General features: G+C 51.7%; 1 protein-coding gene across 2 annotated transcripts in view; it reads left to right on the top strand.

The window, feature by feature from the left end:
• The window catches only part of gnai2b (guanine nucleotide binding protein (G protein), alpha inhibiting activity polypeptide 2b), a 32,559-nt gene that overhangs the window by 7,983 nt on the left and 8,404 nt on the right, over positions 1-16,172 (top strand). For both annotated transcript variants that reach the window (XM_084704185.1, XM_084704184.1), the window contains exons 2-3: positions 13,774-13,816; positions 14,136-14,277. In XM_084704185.1, coding sequence (XP_084560311.1) covers positions 13,774-13,816; positions 14,136-14,277 — 185 coding nt within the window. The remainder of the gene's footprint in view (positions 1-13,773; positions 13,817-14,135; positions 14,278-16,172) is intronic.

The following is a 16,172-nucleotide window of genomic DNA, read 5'->3' as shown; positions in this document are numbered from 1 at the left end:
TAGATCAGTAGAGAGAGAAGGGAAAAAAAACTGGAGGAACGGTGTGTTTACACAGATTTATGCTGCTGGTGGTGCGGACAGAGGGCCCCTGTTCCCAGAAAGCACAGTGACCTTCCAGGCACACAGTGTTTCACCACTGTTTCACCACTGTTTGTCTCCAGGGACCTGTTGTTGCATCTTTATCTAGTGGGATTGGAAAGGCTATTACTCTCCAGGCCTTTTGTATGATTGTGTGTGTGTGTGTGTGTGTGTATTTGTCTATCGGTGTGGGTGTGGATGGGTATAGGTGTGCGTACGTGAGCTCGTGTCCACGTCCTTCCCTTTGTATAAGTAGAGAGCATCGTGGGGGTGTGGTAGCCATGGATACCAGCCGGAGTGTGTGGTTGTTTTCTAGGCCGGCGTGCTGCATGCTGCTGCTGCTGTGTGTGACTGGGAGGATGTTCAGGATAAGCACACTGAACCCCCCCCACCACCACCACCACCACTTCCCTCGCACGCACACACCCTGCCCCCCACCCCTCCATCCTCCTCCCATCTCCACCAGATCACGCACGACACAACCCGCCTGATGTTGCCATGCAGCCAGTCAGCCAGTCAGCCAGTCAGCCAGTCAGCCAGTCAGTCAGTCAGTCAGTCAGTCAGGTTAGACCATGGGATACTGGCTCCTGTCTCGGTGTTCCTCAGAAGGCTTGATGATGGTGGTGAGGGTGCTCCAGTTGGTCCTGTGGTGCTCAGCTGGGTGAACAGACCTCCTACAGCAGGAGAGCCGGATGCGGTCAAAGGATTCAAGGATGCCAACATGAGCCCTTGTTGTTGCTGACCTGTTTGCTTACAATCAGAAACTCCACAATGCAGGACCCCGGAGCCTCTTGTGGTTGCATTGTCCGCACTCGCCGCCCTGATGGCTGTTCAAAAAAAAACTCCTCGCCGTCTAATAGTACACTCTCGGCAGAACGCCCTCACACACACACAACCTCATACACAAACGCACACCCCGCCTCAACATATATGCATCATCAGCACAGTACCGACACACTACACTTACTCGCGTGTGATCACCGGCCACAAGAACCAAGAGAGTTGTGCCTCTTGAATGACATCACTTCCTGTAAGACGCTCTTCCTATGCTCTGTCCTCCATCTGCAGATGTCGGTTCGACAATTCGAACCTCCAGTGAAATGAGTCCGCTATCAAGAATAGCTCTGGTCTATCAGTATGTAGTAATAGTAGTAGTGTAATGACTGTGGTGAACATCACGGATTCACACTATCAAGCTCATTCACACTCGAACAATCAGCATATCCTGTGCTGGTTGTCACAGATACACACTGAATAATGCTCTCTCACTGCACAGAGGAACCAAGCTGCTATTTCAGGCATTTGGCCTTTCAAAAACAGTGCCTACCTTTAAGTGGAATGCACTTTACAATCAGCTCCACCATGTAATTATTCTGTAGTGTGTTTAACAACAATCCATTAGCTGTAATGGTAAAGGATTTCTGTACTCCCGGCCTGCCTATGTTGGACGTTCTGAAGAGTCAATTTATGTATTTGTTTCATAATTGCTGGGTTCAGCTTCTCGAACAGCTGATGAATGAAACGGTCATACAAAGCCTGGCTCTCCCTCTCGTCCCTCACATTTTCCCAAACAACCCTTAAATAACCTTCAATAAAAACCCACTCTGTCACCAGGCACTATAGTATCTAACATACTCAACTCTCCTAGCACCTCTCAGCTCCTTCGGTCTTTTAAACTATTTTGAAACCATTTGTCAGATCAACAGCTGTAGATCTATGGTCCTGTGTGTGTGTGTGTGTGTGTGTTTGTTTGTGAGTGGTTGTGCTGTAAGTGTAGGTCTGGGGGTAGACAGGCAGCTGCCTGGAATAGTTGTGCTGTTGGCCAGACGGCCAGAGAGGCAGGGATGAAGGCAGCTTAGGGATGTGTGTGTGAATCACTCTCCTAAGGCAAACAGGGGTGCAGAGTTGAGGACGGAAGAGAGAGAGAGAGTCATGCCCTGATCCTCTTCCCTCTCCAATGAGCCTCAGTCGCAGATCTTTTTCTGCGCCATTTTTTCACTCCCAATCCACTCTCAATCGTTTGTGAGCTTCTCTATCCAATTTTGATAGGATTACATCCAATTGCATACCCTTGCTTGCCAGGTTTGGTATGCCAGGTTTTCAGTGGGAGCAGATCTCGGTGCTTCCCCTCCCCTGTCCTGCCCTCCCCAGCATTGCCTGGCAGGCAGCTGTGCACCACATGCCAAGAGGATAAGAGGGGGAGGAGGGCACGCCGAAATAAATAGGGTGTTGCTGTCAAGGTCACCTCCATGACGAATCACTTCAGAGGGAATGTGGAATTATGAAGAGATGGAGGGACGGTATGTGTCCCATCCCCCTCATCTCTCCCTCTCTCCCTCCCTCTCTCCCTCCCTCCCTCCCTCCCTCTCTCTCTCTCTCTCTCTCTCTCTCTCTCTCTCTCTCTCTCTCTCTCTCTCTCTCTCTCTCCCACCCTCCCACCCTCCCTCCCTCTCCCCTCCCCATCCCACTCTCCCTCTCCCCTCTATCAATCTCTGTCTCCCTCCCTCCAACACTGTGTGACGCCTGCAAAAGGTGAGGTCCTCATCCCTTAGAGGATCATTTCAGTGAGATCCCCGTCAGCAACACACAGCTTGTTAGCTGAATCCACCACAGAGGACCGGGACTGCGTTTCCCAGTTTCCCTGCCTGGATCGACGGGCGGATGTCCGAAACGACCAACAGACTGTCACGCCCTCCCAAATCGAGAAATCGAGAAAAAAAAGACTTTACATCTCAACTGATGACGAAGCAGCCTTTCCAATCCCGCGTGCGTGTGCGTGCGCGCACGCTTATGTGTGTGTGCGTCCGTGTATGAGTTTGTGGCGGTCTGCGTGTGTCTTCGGGCAGAGCTCCTCACGTCAGCTCTCCAGCTGGCTGTGGGCCCTGGATGCAGGTGGTGGTGGTATTTCAGGTTGGGATGATCCCTCCCCCCCGGGGCCTTTTCCAGCCACACCCTCCCCTTCTGGCTCCCGGCTGTGGAGGCATGAGGCGATCAGAGACAGACACACATCGCTCAGCCACTGTCATAATGGCTCCTGTCGGACCATCAGCGGCTACTTGACTCTGAGTGGGTTGAGAGCCCTAATTGCCAATGAGGTATATGGTTAATTTATCACGGTGCCAGGGGAACGGTGGAGAGAACTGCTGGATTTAGCGTGGCTGAGATGGAGGACGGGGGTTTGGGGAGCAGGAGAGAGAGAGTAATCAGTAGGGGAGAGAGAGAGTTATCAGTAGGGGAGAGAGAGAGTAATCAGTAGGGGAGAGAGAGAGTAATCAGTAGGGGAGAGAGAGAGTAATCAGTAGGGGAGAGAGAGAGTAATCAGTAGGGGAGAGAGTTATCAGTAGGGTAAAGAGAGAGAGAGAAATCAGTAGGGGAGAGAGAGTTATCAGTAGGGTGAAGAGAGAGAGAGTAATCAGTAGGGTAAAGAGAGAGAGAGTAATCAGTAGGGGAGAGAGAGAGTTATCAGTAGGGGAGAGAGAGAGTTATCAGTAGGGTAAAGAGAGAGAGACAGAGTAATCAGTAGGGGAGAGAGAGAGTTATCAGTAGGGGAGAGAGAGAGAGCGAGACAGAGTAATCACTAGGGGAGAGAGAGAGAGAGAGAGAGAGAGAGAGAGAGAGAGAAAGAGAGAGAGTGTTGTGGCAGAGTCAATCTGGGGTTGTGATGGGCTGGTATTTCCGAGAGGCCTTTCCCAACGCTGCCAGGGTGGCCACGTCTCGTGACAGCCGTCTGGCGGAAGTGACGGCGCCGGGCCGAGCTCTCACAGCCGAGGAGGAAGTGCCTCGGCAGACGTCTGACTCGACACCTACGCCGTGTCTCACGCTGGCCCGCACGGGGGCAGTGACACTGGCCTCCTCTGCCCCCCCGGGTCTTTCGCCCCGGCGTCACAGTCGGTGCACCGTTTCACGTTTCACTTCCCTTCGTATGTCTCGTTTCCCAGTTGGGGCCAGCGAGACGTCCCCGGAGAGGCTGTGGCAGAGCGAGGCAGGTAGCTGTGAAGGAGGATGTGGGGTCCAGCCATGCGCTAGCTGCAGACCCATCTGGGGAGCCATATGAGGCGGATCAGAGGGGGGGGGGGGAGAGAGATAAGCAGTGAATCCAATGAAATATTTGCCCAGATCTTCCGTCTCTAAAGCCTTTTGGGGTAATTATTGAACAGATGGCTTTTTCCTGGGGCGACGTAAATTCATTATGTAACGCTTGGAAGCTCGCTGACATACATACATACAAATCGCGCATTCGGGGCAATGGTATTCTGTTATGAATTTATAACCGTATTTAAGAAAGAAACCTTCCTGGCCGTCAAGAGAAGCAAAACTCTCGGCAACACTGTGATACGAAACCATGGTTTCTGAGCTGGCGAATCGCTGTCCAGCCATGCTTTCCTTTCTTTTTGGCTTGGCTCACACTGTGACCCTCCCCTGTCATTGAGGGACGTGTGAGCTCTTCACATCTGTCGCTCTGCTCCTCAGAACCTCAAGGATGTCTGTGTCGGTCCAGAACGGTGGAGGGCGAACATGTTGGAGGATTAGGCAGGCACAATTCCTCAGTCAAATGTCGCAATGCCATTCACATGCTTTTGGGAAATGTTTGCTCATTGCGGAATTGGATAAAAGGGCAACCGTTTGAAAAGCAAATGCCTTTTGGGACGCCATTTCCCTCAAACTATCCCAAAGCAATATGACCTCATATATCTATTGGAAACTGTATATATCTGCCCAAAATGTATTTCCCCATGTTTTGAAACCCTGTGTTGGAGGACAGACATGGTAAGCAGAGGGCTGCTGTCTGGACCCTGGTGAAGCAGACCACTGCCGCTCTGTCATTATCCCGTACTTCTATATCTGGATCAGTGCCTTCCACAGCTGCATCCGTCTGCCCGGATACAGAACACTGAAGAACACGTCCTGTATCACTTAACGTGCTTAAGAAGCGGTGAAATACCATGGTGCACACTTTACCTGTGAACGCCGGCCTTGCCTCAGAGCCGTCACGTGGGCGTCCGTCTTTTGTCGTTGTCGGGGAGGGTGGAGTGGGTAGGTGAGGGCGTGAGCTCAGGCCTGCGCAGAGCATGGAGGGTTCCGGGAGGCTGTTGACCTACTTTCAACACATTCGTTCCACTCCAGGATCATAATGCGCCATATCCAGCCGTGAACCAGCCTGCCTAGTGCCTACTTCCTGACATTCTCATCCGAGCTCCCACAGAGCAGCGCGGCATGCCGACAGACAGACAAGACAGACAGGCAGACAGGCAGACAGGCAGACAGGCAGACAGGCAGACAGGCAGACAGACAGACAGACAGACAGACAGACAGACAGACAGACAGACAGACAGACAGACAGACAGACAGACAGACAGACAGACAGGCAGACAGACAGGCAGGCAGACAGGCAGACAGGCAGACAGACAGACAGACAGACAGACAGACAGACAGACAGGCAGACAGACAGACAGACAGACAGACAGACAGACAGACAGACAGGCAGACAGACAGACAGGCAGACAGACAGACAGGCAGGCAGACAGGCAGACAGGCAGATAGACAGACAGACAGACAGGCAGACAGGCAGGCAGACAGGCAGGCAGGCAGGCAGAAAGATGGATATATAGATGGACGGACGGACAGATAGCTGTGTTTCTGCTTGGAAGGACTGGTATTGCAACCACCGAATAAGAACAAGTGCCGGGTGCTAATGAAAGTGGGCTAACCCGAACCCTCCAGCTCCTGGGCAGCCAAGGTAACAGAACTGTCTGAATGCAGACAGCATTCTGGGGAAGAGAGAGGGAGGCGGGGCTTCGGACTGACTCCGAGCGCACCAGACCGGACCAAGCACACCAGGGGCCCACGTGGCTACATGCTTACACTGTGTAGAGGAAGAAGAGACTGAGAGAAAACATGAGAGGGGGAGCGGATTGTTATAAAACAAACGAGGAGTTGGAAGGCTTCAGTCTCCAGCTGAGAGCACGCCTCCAGCCATGGGAGCCTGAGTTCTGGTCGGGCCAGTCTGACAGTTGGAAGACTGTTTGGTGACTTGTGAAGGGTGTCCCAGTTGTGGAGTGTGGAGTTTGTAACCTACAGGCTCCCTGCATTCATTTGAGAAGGTTTAGCTCTCGCCTTGCTGCAAAGTCTTCGATACGTCTCAAGAGGTTCAACTCACTGGAGATATGTTACAAGATAGGGTTGTTTGACATCCCGTCACGTTCCGTAACGACCAAGCACCTTTCTACTGGGTGTTGCTCTGTTTCTTCTCTCTGTCACTGAAAAGGAAGACAACATTTCCTGACATTTCGGTGTGAAAACCTTTTTTTAGTTGTGGGTCCCAGCTATACACGGATTTCCTACCTTGTCAGATACAATTATATCCACCTGAGTATCGGTGAGGGGAGTTGGGGGAGGCGACTGCATCTACAGCTACAACTGCTTCGAAAATAGTCATGCCTGCTCGTGTTAAACTCTCCTTGTGTCTACGCCCCCGGAACTGCGGCTAGTTTCACTGTCATTGTTGTATGTCTTGTTGTATGTCTTGTTCAGTGTCACGAAGCCCCAGAGGAGACTAACCTTTATTAGCCGTAATAGCTAGCTGGATGTACACAGTCGTGATGGGTGTGGTGGGTGTATGCGTGCGGGGGTGGGGGGTGGAAGGCTAGATCGTGTCACAGCCAGCTCGATGAGCCACTCAGGGCAGCGTGTCAGACAATAGACCGCTGGGGAGGCGGGCCAATGCAGCATCAAACTGTGGGTGTGGGTTTTGTGTCACAGCGATTTGAAATGGAGGGTGAAGTAGCTGCCATGCAGATGATTTTGGGGGGCTTTTAGAATGCTTGAGTGTTTTAAACTGAACTGTGGAAAGCAGAGGGTGTGTGTGTGCGCGTGTGTGTTTGATAGAGGTGGGTGATGGGATTGATTTGCCTGTCTGCTCTGTAGGGGTGAGACACCTCAAGTGAAGAGGCAGACAGGTATGTATTTTCAATGGAGAGGAAATGTGTGCCTGTGAGACACAGAGACATTTTGAGCGTTTCAACTCGCATTTCACATACCGTCGTGTACACAACTAATAGATGGAACAGCGTGAGGTTTGTTCAGATGGTTCCTAGGACCTTCCTCTCCAGTTGTGTTGCCCCCCCTCCCCCCACCCCAGCAGAGGAAGCCACGGTTACACAACCCCTCTGACATTTGGTCTGTCGACTAACAAGATCACAGCTCCACAGACAGGTAGGCCTGCAGCCAAACAAACTCGCTCCCTAACTCACCCAATAGAGACAGTCGAGAGACAGGCGCTTTGTTCTTATCCGAGCTTTGGAGAGCGCATGCGGGTCGATAACTCCCTGAGGACTTGCGAATGCAGTGGGAGAGGACAGCTTCATGTGGTCTGAGGAAGCCGGGACTCCACACGAGGCTAGGGAACCTGAGGCTCCACCGCCTCCAGTTCACCACCGACTGACACCTGGGCCTTCTCAGCCTGCTAGGAGAACAACACACTGGGAGTCAGATGGCTGAGTGGTTAGGGAATCGGGCTAGTAATCTGAAGGTTGCTGGTTCGATTCCTGGCCGTGCCAAATGACGGTGTGTCCTTGGGCGAGGCACGTCACCCTACTTGCCTCGGGGAGAATGTCCCTGTACTTACTGTAAGTCGCTCTGGATAAGAGCGTCTGCTAAATGACTACATGTAAATGTAATGTGACACTTTGGCCCTCTCAGCCTGCCAGGAGAACACAACACTTTGGTCAGGAGAAAGACGTACACCTTGGGATGGGCTAAAGGGAGACTGCTGTTTGTAGAATGAGGCAGTGCTTCCCCAGGATGGAAAAATACCAGTGTTTAGCGTCACCTTAAGATGACCCAGAGCTTTTGTTTTCAGCGTAAAGCCCTGTTGCTCCGTGAGTGGGCCTGCTTGTGTTTCCTCTGCTGTTATTTAAGGCTGGCAGAAACTAGAGGAGAGAGGATAGCAGTGCCACCATGCTCTCTGACTGAACAGAGGACGAATAAACAAATAGCGCTGGCATGACACCTCAATCACAAGACTGTATGAATGATGATGATGATGATTATTATTATTTTGTTGACTTTCCTTTCTCATTCCTTTACCAGGCATTCTGGGGCTGCTCTCCTGTCTGCCGTGTGTCTGTGTGCAATTATGATGCCACACTTAGCTTCTTAGCCCATTGGCTGTGGAACAGCCTGTCCTTAACGATTAGCTATTAACCATTAGCTGTGAAATGTGGAAAGGGAGATTCAGTGAGACTGGCACATGAAACTCTGGATCTCATTACAGATAGGTCTGCCTCAGTTAGTCACTTCCCAGTGGCAGTTGAGGTCCTGCAGGGCTTCTTCCTTTCAGCGAAGTTAATGATCACTCAACAGGCCGGTGCAGGGGATGGATCAAACACACCTGCACTGTCTGGCTGCCTAGCTCGAGCTCACTCTCTCTCTCTCTCTCTCTCTCTCTCTCTCTCTCTCTCTCTCTCTCTCTCTCTCTCTGTCTCTCTCTCTCTCTCTCTCTGTCTCTCTCTCTCTCTCTCTCTCTGTCTCTCTCTCTCTCTCTCTCTCTCTCTTTCTTTCTTACTCTGTCTTTTTCTTACTCTCTCTCTCTTTCTTACTCTGTCTCTTTCTTACTCTCGCTCTCTTTCATACTCTCTTTCTTACTCTCTCTCTCTCTATCTCTCTCCCTCTCTCTCCACTTTCATCTGACATGACTGGAAGTTGAACATGCCTGCCTCAGCAAACTTGACTTGCGTCTGTTGCTTCCTCTTTGAACATTGGTTTTTAAGAGTCAGCACAGGACTTTAGAACTCCTTCCCCGTGTTTAACCATCCTGCACACGCGCACGCACGCACACCCACACACACGCATAAAGCCGTATCATAATAATAAACCTCCCTCCCATTCCCCAGTGCTGTAATTACAGGAGCACTTGTGCGCTAATTACATTAACGGGTTCACTTAGTGGGGCATCGGGTGAAGAAGGTGCTCTACGTGGCGGAACAGGCCTCTCTCAAGGAAAGAGAGATCTAGATATAAAGGGGGAGGGAGGGAGGGAGGGAGGGACGGACGGACGGACGGACGGACGGAGGGAGGGAGGGAGTGAAGGAAGGAAGGAAGGAAGGAAGGGAGGGAGGGAGGGAGGGAGGGAGTGAAGGAAGGAAGGAAGGAAGGAAGGAAGGGAGGGAGGGAGGGAGGGAGGGAGGGAGGGAGGGAGGGAGGGAGGGAGGGAGGGAGGGAGGGAGGGAGAAAGAAAGAAAGAAAGAAAGGAAGGAAGGAAGGAAGGAAGGAGGGAGAGAGGGAGAGAGGGAGAGAGGGAGGGGGACCCTGGAGACCCTCTCTAACAAGAGTTGGTTCTTTCCCGCAGTGCGGAGGGATGTAGCCCAGCATGTCACCGCTTTAAGCCGCAGACGGATCCGAAGGGTGAGACCAGGGAGGGAGGACGGCGACAACAAGCTCGTCACCTGTGTGACGCGTTTGGTAGGGACGGCTCTGACACCAAAGTTGCGTCCCTCCTTGTCTCCTGTCTGCTCTCCTCTCAGTATTTTGGGTTTGTTCGCCGCACCTGTTGGCTGGGAGGTGGTAACTTTGCGACATGACAGGTGAACTACTTTGTTAATTTGTTTCTTGACCCCGCCCACCGAGCGACACACTTCTGATTGGTGAAAATCTACTCTCTGAATGCGTCATTTGTGTGAGTCGCTTAGGATCAAAGAGTCGGCGGAGTGATTCCATTTTAATGTACGAAATGTAATCTCATCTCTTTTCATGGATCTTCCTGCATTCCTCCGATTCCATCCTACTCCATCACCACAACTGCTTTCAACCCCTTCGCCCCGGTCTCCGTCCTCTCTCTCTACGTCATTAACCAGCTCTCTCCCGTTCTGCCTCTCCTCCGCCCACATCTGTTCCTCTCACAAGTTCTCAGTTCTCTGGTCTGCATCTATCCCCTGGAGTCTGCCAGGTTTTTGCACTTCAAAGTGAATCTGAGTCCCGGGAATCCGACCGATCCTGACACGGCAGCTCTGCTGTAATTATAGCTGTGCCAATCCAGCCCCAGCCCAGGGACAGTGTCACTTACAGGGAAAGAATAAGACTTAGCGCCCCTCCATCCATCTCCATTACAGACACGGTAGTCCATCACAGCTTGCTGCCACACACAGAAGATGCACGGTTCGCCGTTCATCGCTCCACTGTTATAGGGCCACGGTGCCTCGTGTGACAGAGTATGCCACCGTCGGCGGTTATTCCCGAGGAATAAGACATGAGAGAGCCTCTGGGCACGTCACGTGTGTCTGTGTGTGCGGAGGGGCGGGGGGGGGGGGAGGGGCTAAGGGAAGGACAGTTCAAAGGGTTATCTCATCAGAGATACAAGGGGGCTTTGTGGGCTCAGCGGGGGAGGAAGGCCTGTTGAGTTAGCCCAGCCACGGGGAGCTTGTCCAGCCACGGGGGGGGGGCAATCCCAGCCACGCTGGTGTGGGGGTGTGGACGTGATCTGAATGATGAGGAGGAGGAGCGATCGTCAGCAAAACACTTTCTCTCCTTCTATTTTCCATTCCCCCCCCCTCTCTCTGTATCTCTCTCTCTCTCTATCTCTCTCTCTCTCTATCTCTCTCTCTCTATCTCTCTCTCTCTCTCTCTCTCTCTTCCCTTCCTATCTCTCTTTCTATCCCTCTCTCTTCCTTTACCCCTCGCTTTCTCTCTCTCCCTCATTCCCCCCCCCTCCCCCACTCCCCTTCTCTCCCCTCCCCCTTCTTTCTCTCTTTGCTAATTGCCCGAAATTCACTCTCGGCTCTGATACTGTCCTAAATGACACTGAACAGAACAAGCTTGTCCCTGTGACCAGGGCAGCACACAAGAGGGGCCTTTGTGATGCTCTTGATCAGTACTCACCGCTGTCCCGTCCTTCTCGGTCAGAACCAATCACCACACAGACACACCACACACACACACACCAGGCACACATCGGAAACACACACACAGCTGATTGTGGATGTTGAATGAAGCATTGGAGAAGAACACAGCCCCGCGTGCTTTGATAAGGGCGCTCTGTGCACACCCTAATACATGCATATTTGGTGTTGTGCTCATCCCTTTTGGTGCTCCTGTGAATGGTTGGAAACAGACTGGAGCTACTGTGTTTGATCTTCCTGTTCTATATCTGTCCAGGACCGTATCTGCGAATGAAGATGGCCAAATGACCAGATGAACTGTTAAGCAGGCCTCAATCCATCCTTGGTTCACTCGCTTTGTGAGTGCCGACGCCCACTTTCTGTTTGTTTGCTGCTGCATCGCTGCTGCTTGGGAGGCCGACACTTTGCTTGTCTTGGATGGATGAAGGATTCACCTCATCCGAGTGAAGCTGTTGTTCTCCTTTGAGAAGTCCAAACACTTCTGTCTTGGTGCTAACAGCTTTAACGAGAGGTCCCGCCCTCCAGTCTTTGTGAGGCTTTATTTAGGAGACCCATAAAGCTGTGATAACAGCCCGGCCAGCTGTAGTAGATTGGATCTTGTGTGAAGCCAAAGCAGACAGAGGTCCTCCTCTCTTCCTGGCAGGCTTTGTTGAGCCTGGTAGTCAACGGACTGAACTGCACACCTGAATACATAACGGGGCACTTGGCTGCGTTTGTGTTTTGTGTTGTCCTCCGAAGAATTGGCACAGGGTCTGGTGAGTCAGGAGGGGGCTTAAGCAGGTTAGACCAGGCCACCTGTGAGGGTGGGGCTCAGTGTGCCTGTGCTTGTTGTGATTGGTCAGGGGGTGGAGCTCAGTGTGCCTCTGCTTGTTGTGATTGGTCAGGGGGTGGGGCTCAGTGTGCCTCTGCTTGTTGTGATTGGCGAGGGGGTGGGGCTCAGTGTGCCTGTGCTTGTTGTGATTGGTCAGGGGGTGGGGCTCAGTGTGCCTGTGCTTGTTGTGATTGGTCAGGGGGTGGGGCTCAGTGTGCCTGTGCTTGTTGTGATTGGTCAGGGGGTGGGTGCTCCTCACAGAGTCAACACTCGTTGTACCTCTCCCTCCTCTTCTTTTCCATGTTCTAATGATGTTCACTATCTAACACATCTGTTTTCAAAGCCCTTTTATTTTGAGTTTGCAAGTCAGTATTGGTTCTGGCTTCAAAATGTACCGAGACAGGATCCTGTGATGACCTTTAAAGCATCGAACTTTAATCCACATTCAGTACTGTTCGTTTGTTGAGTCCCAGTCCACTATCCGACGCTAGCTAGAGCTCAGGAAGAGAATGTGAGAGTGGTTTTCAAGCTTCGTGCACTGTCCCTGTCCTTGAAATATTCATGCATGGATTCCAGTCAGGAAGGTGACCTTCATGGAATGTGTGTGCACAGCTTCCTATTCGTCCCTCAACGCTCCCTAAAGTGAAGATTGTTTACAGGTCACTTTCCATCCCCCATCTTATGCATCAGTCTACTCGATGTGTTTATCTGGGTGGAGGCAGACAGTTTTAAGTGTAGGGAAGACCTATTACACTGTCAGGCTGTTATTTACCCCAGGATCTTGTGAGGATGGGCAATGATGCAACCTAATGATAGGTAGACAGTTGAGTCAGGGAAGGTTGCTAGGTGCTATGTAAATGTAAATATTATTTGTGTTAAGTACCATTAAAGAGCAGTTTAAATACAAAATTGTCATAAGGTGGTTCTGCCACCTCCCTCCCTCCCTCCCTCCCTCCCTCCCTCCCTCCCTCCCTCCCTCCCTCCCTCCCTCCCTCCCTCCCTCCCTCCCTCCCTCCCTCCCTCCCTCCCTCCCTCCCTCCCTCCCTCCCTCCCTCCCTCCCTCCCTCCCTCCCTCCCTCCCTCCCTCCCTCCCTCCCTCCCTCCCTCCCTCCCTCCCTCCCTCCCCCTGTCCTCGTTCCTGGTTCCTGTATGTGTGTTGAGTGCTGAGAGGTGTTGACGGTGCCAGAGTGCTGCAGGTCTGGCCGGCGTGTCTCTGTGGGGCTGTCAGGGCAGGGCGGCTCTGATGCCTGCTGACAGGCCGCGGCAGGGCGGATCAGAGGACCGGGGCAGGCCGGCATGCCTCTGATCAGACGGGCACAGATATACTGGGAGACTCATGTTCCGTCCTCTGAAGCACACTAGTGGAAAGGTCTGACACGGAACGAGCGAAATGCCGGGATTCCCAAAACAAGTGACCCTCGTGGAGAAATAGTGGAGAGACAGTATGCAGTTGAGCGTGTCAGTGGGCCTATGAAGTAAAACAACCTGATGTACATTTGACCTCCTGTCCACTCCTCTGTCGAGTGGGCTTTAAGTGGAGCGTTTACAAGATGAATTACGTTCCGGAGAGAATCGATGGGGAGGATGACCGACCTTGGGAGAGAACGCGCCCCTGTGCAGACTGCTCCTCTCTCTCCCGGTGACGCCCCAAGCCAGGGTGTGAGAGGCGAAGGCCGTGGTGTTCTTCCCAGGACTCTACAACATGTCCTCCTCACGGGAAAACAACAATAAACAGGAAACAAACATCCACGATAAACAAAGTGGGGCCCGCTCCAGAGAGAGCAGGTCACGCACTGGGAGGTTGTCTGAGGTCGATGACAGCGGTGCACACCCCCCCCCCCCCCCCCCGAGTTCAGCCCTGTTACTGTGTACACACGCATGCAGACACGCACGTACACTCTCACTCTATCGCACTCTCACCCTGAGAGAGACGGTAGCGTGTGACACGCAGATGCACCTCTGATCTGTGTGTGTTCTTCTGCTCCCCCACAGGGGCCGGGGAGTCGGGGAAGAGCACCATTGTGAAGCAGATGAAGTGAGTAACACTGGGGGATCTTTGCATCTCCTCTCCTTTTCCTCACCGGGTATTTCCATGTCGCTGTCCTTGCCAAGGTGAAAGGGAACCGCCTAGCATTCAGACAGCCGCGCTGAGCGTCGAGCGGGTTTGACCTTTTTCTTTCTTCAAAGGCATTCGCCTCGGGTCTATGTTGATCGTCTGTGTGGTTTGGGGCGGCTTGTTACTTGAGTATGCCGCCCCTGTCCGTTGAACGCCTAGCATCTACTGCCTGCTGAAATGACAACTGAGCTCTACTTAGCCACCTGAGCTCAGCGTGTGCTGCTGCGTGTCCACTCAGGATCATCCACGAGGACGGCTACTCAGAGGACGAGTGCCGGCAGTACCGAGCCGTGGTCTTCAGCAACACCATCCAGTCCATCATGGCCATCGCCAAAGCCATGACCAACCTCAAGATCGAATACAGCGACCCTGCTCGGGCGGTAAGACGCGCACACACACACACACACACAGAAGCAGTAGGTGTAGCACAAACAGCCGTATCAACCTATGCTTTCACCCTGAGTTCAGTCTCTGAGTGAGTGTCACAAATTCACACAGATAGTTCTCAATCCATCTATGGATTGCTTAACCTAATTTAACTCAACGTGCTGCAATGATACACAACCATCCAATTATTGTACCTTGAGAAAAGCAAAGTGGTCCCAGGAAATGATCTTCCCCATAGGGTCCAGCGAGGGTCTTAATGACGCGGTCTTAATGAGAAACGCTTTTCAGTCAGAAGTGACTTGATGAGCCTCGCTGGTTGCTCATCATTGTCCGTCATAAGCTTGTCAGTGGCTTCGACAACTCATGGCTAGATGGCTAGATGGCTAGAGTCAATAAAATAAACACTGCATCGACATCTTAATTTCACAAACTCTGTAGTCTCTAACTATTACACTAATATTCATCACTGGCTCTGATCGTTTTCTGTGGCATTTGCCATTGTCATAAAACCAGAGCATGCTCAGAATTGTTTCATTCGAGACAAAAAAAATAATCCGGACCGATTTTCCTGCCCCCCTGAGGACCCTAATCTGCTGACTGACGTCATTCGGTATCTTCAGTATTGTGGTGAAAATAAGAGTCTGAGACATGGTGGCGTTCCTCCTAGCTGTACTGTGTCTGGACCTAGAGGACCACACCGTTGAAGAACCCCCCAGGCTACTGTTCACGCCTCTGCCACCGGCCAGCCCAACAACACCCATTCCTCCTGTGGCTTCCTATCCCATAGAAGCAATTATCACCCCAGTATTACTTTGCCTGCTATGACAAAACGGGCTTGCCTGTGACCTCAAGCCAGTTCAGAACGGACCGGTATGGCAGTTGGGTTTTGTTGAAGAACATAAGGTGAAGCAACAAATCAACGAACGCCATGCACAACATTAGTTCTGCGCACAATATATTTAAAAAAAACATTTACGTAAAAACATGAAGTATAAAAAAAATGATATATGTTATACTTCGAGTCTCCCCTCTATCCCCTTACCAACGCACTGTGCATTCACTCCAATTAAAGGGGAATCAGATGGTTTCTCCTATTCAGACGGGAATAGCGAAAAGATGGTCGCGCGACTTGACAGCGCCGCAGCACACCGCTACACAGAGTACTGTGACACAATGTTCCATGATTAAAAGAGCCACATCCGTACAGAGATACTATCCGTAGATAGATATAGAGAGGGAGAAGAGCAGAAGAGGCCCTGATTAAGGAGCGTCGTGCAGGATGAAGTCAACCTGCTGCGGGTTGTTTATTGGAATTGGTTTATTTAAAGCTGCTGGCAGGACACAAAGAAACACATTTCCTCTGCCTCTTGCAGTTTTCTGCAGTGTAGGCAACACCTCGAATGAATTCCCCGTCTCGCAGACAAGGTCCTGGGAGCTCCTGCAAATGTGACACAGACTGCTAAGGATGGAATTGGATTTCTTCATGTCTCTCTAGTTCCACGTTGTATCAACACCAGACTGCCTCACAGGAAGATTTATATATGCCCCCCCCCCCCCCCACACACACACACAAACACACACACACACACAAACACACACACACGCCTGCACAAAGACAATCTACATACACAGGCATACACAGGCATTCACACACACACACACACACACGCCTACACAAAGACAATCTACATACACAGGCATACCCAAACACACACACACACACACACGCCTGCACAAAGACAATCTACATACACAGGCATACCCAAACACACACACACACGCCTGCACAAAGACAATCTACACACACAGGCATACACAAACACACGCACACGTCATTAAAGGAGGCAGCAGTGTTGTTTGTGCGCTCCTCTCAGCCACAGTCGGTGTG

The sequence above is a fragment of the Hypomesus nipponensis genome, chromosome 9, assembly GCF_054491055.1.
Source record: "Hypomesus nipponensis isolate SF chromosome 9, ASM5449105v1, whole genome shotgun sequence".
NCBI lineage: Eukaryota > Metazoa > Chordata > Actinopteri > Osmeriformes > Osmeridae > Hypomesus > Hypomesus nipponensis.
Note: the sequence above shows the minus strand (reverse complement) of the source record. Positions and strands in the feature narration are given on the sequence as shown.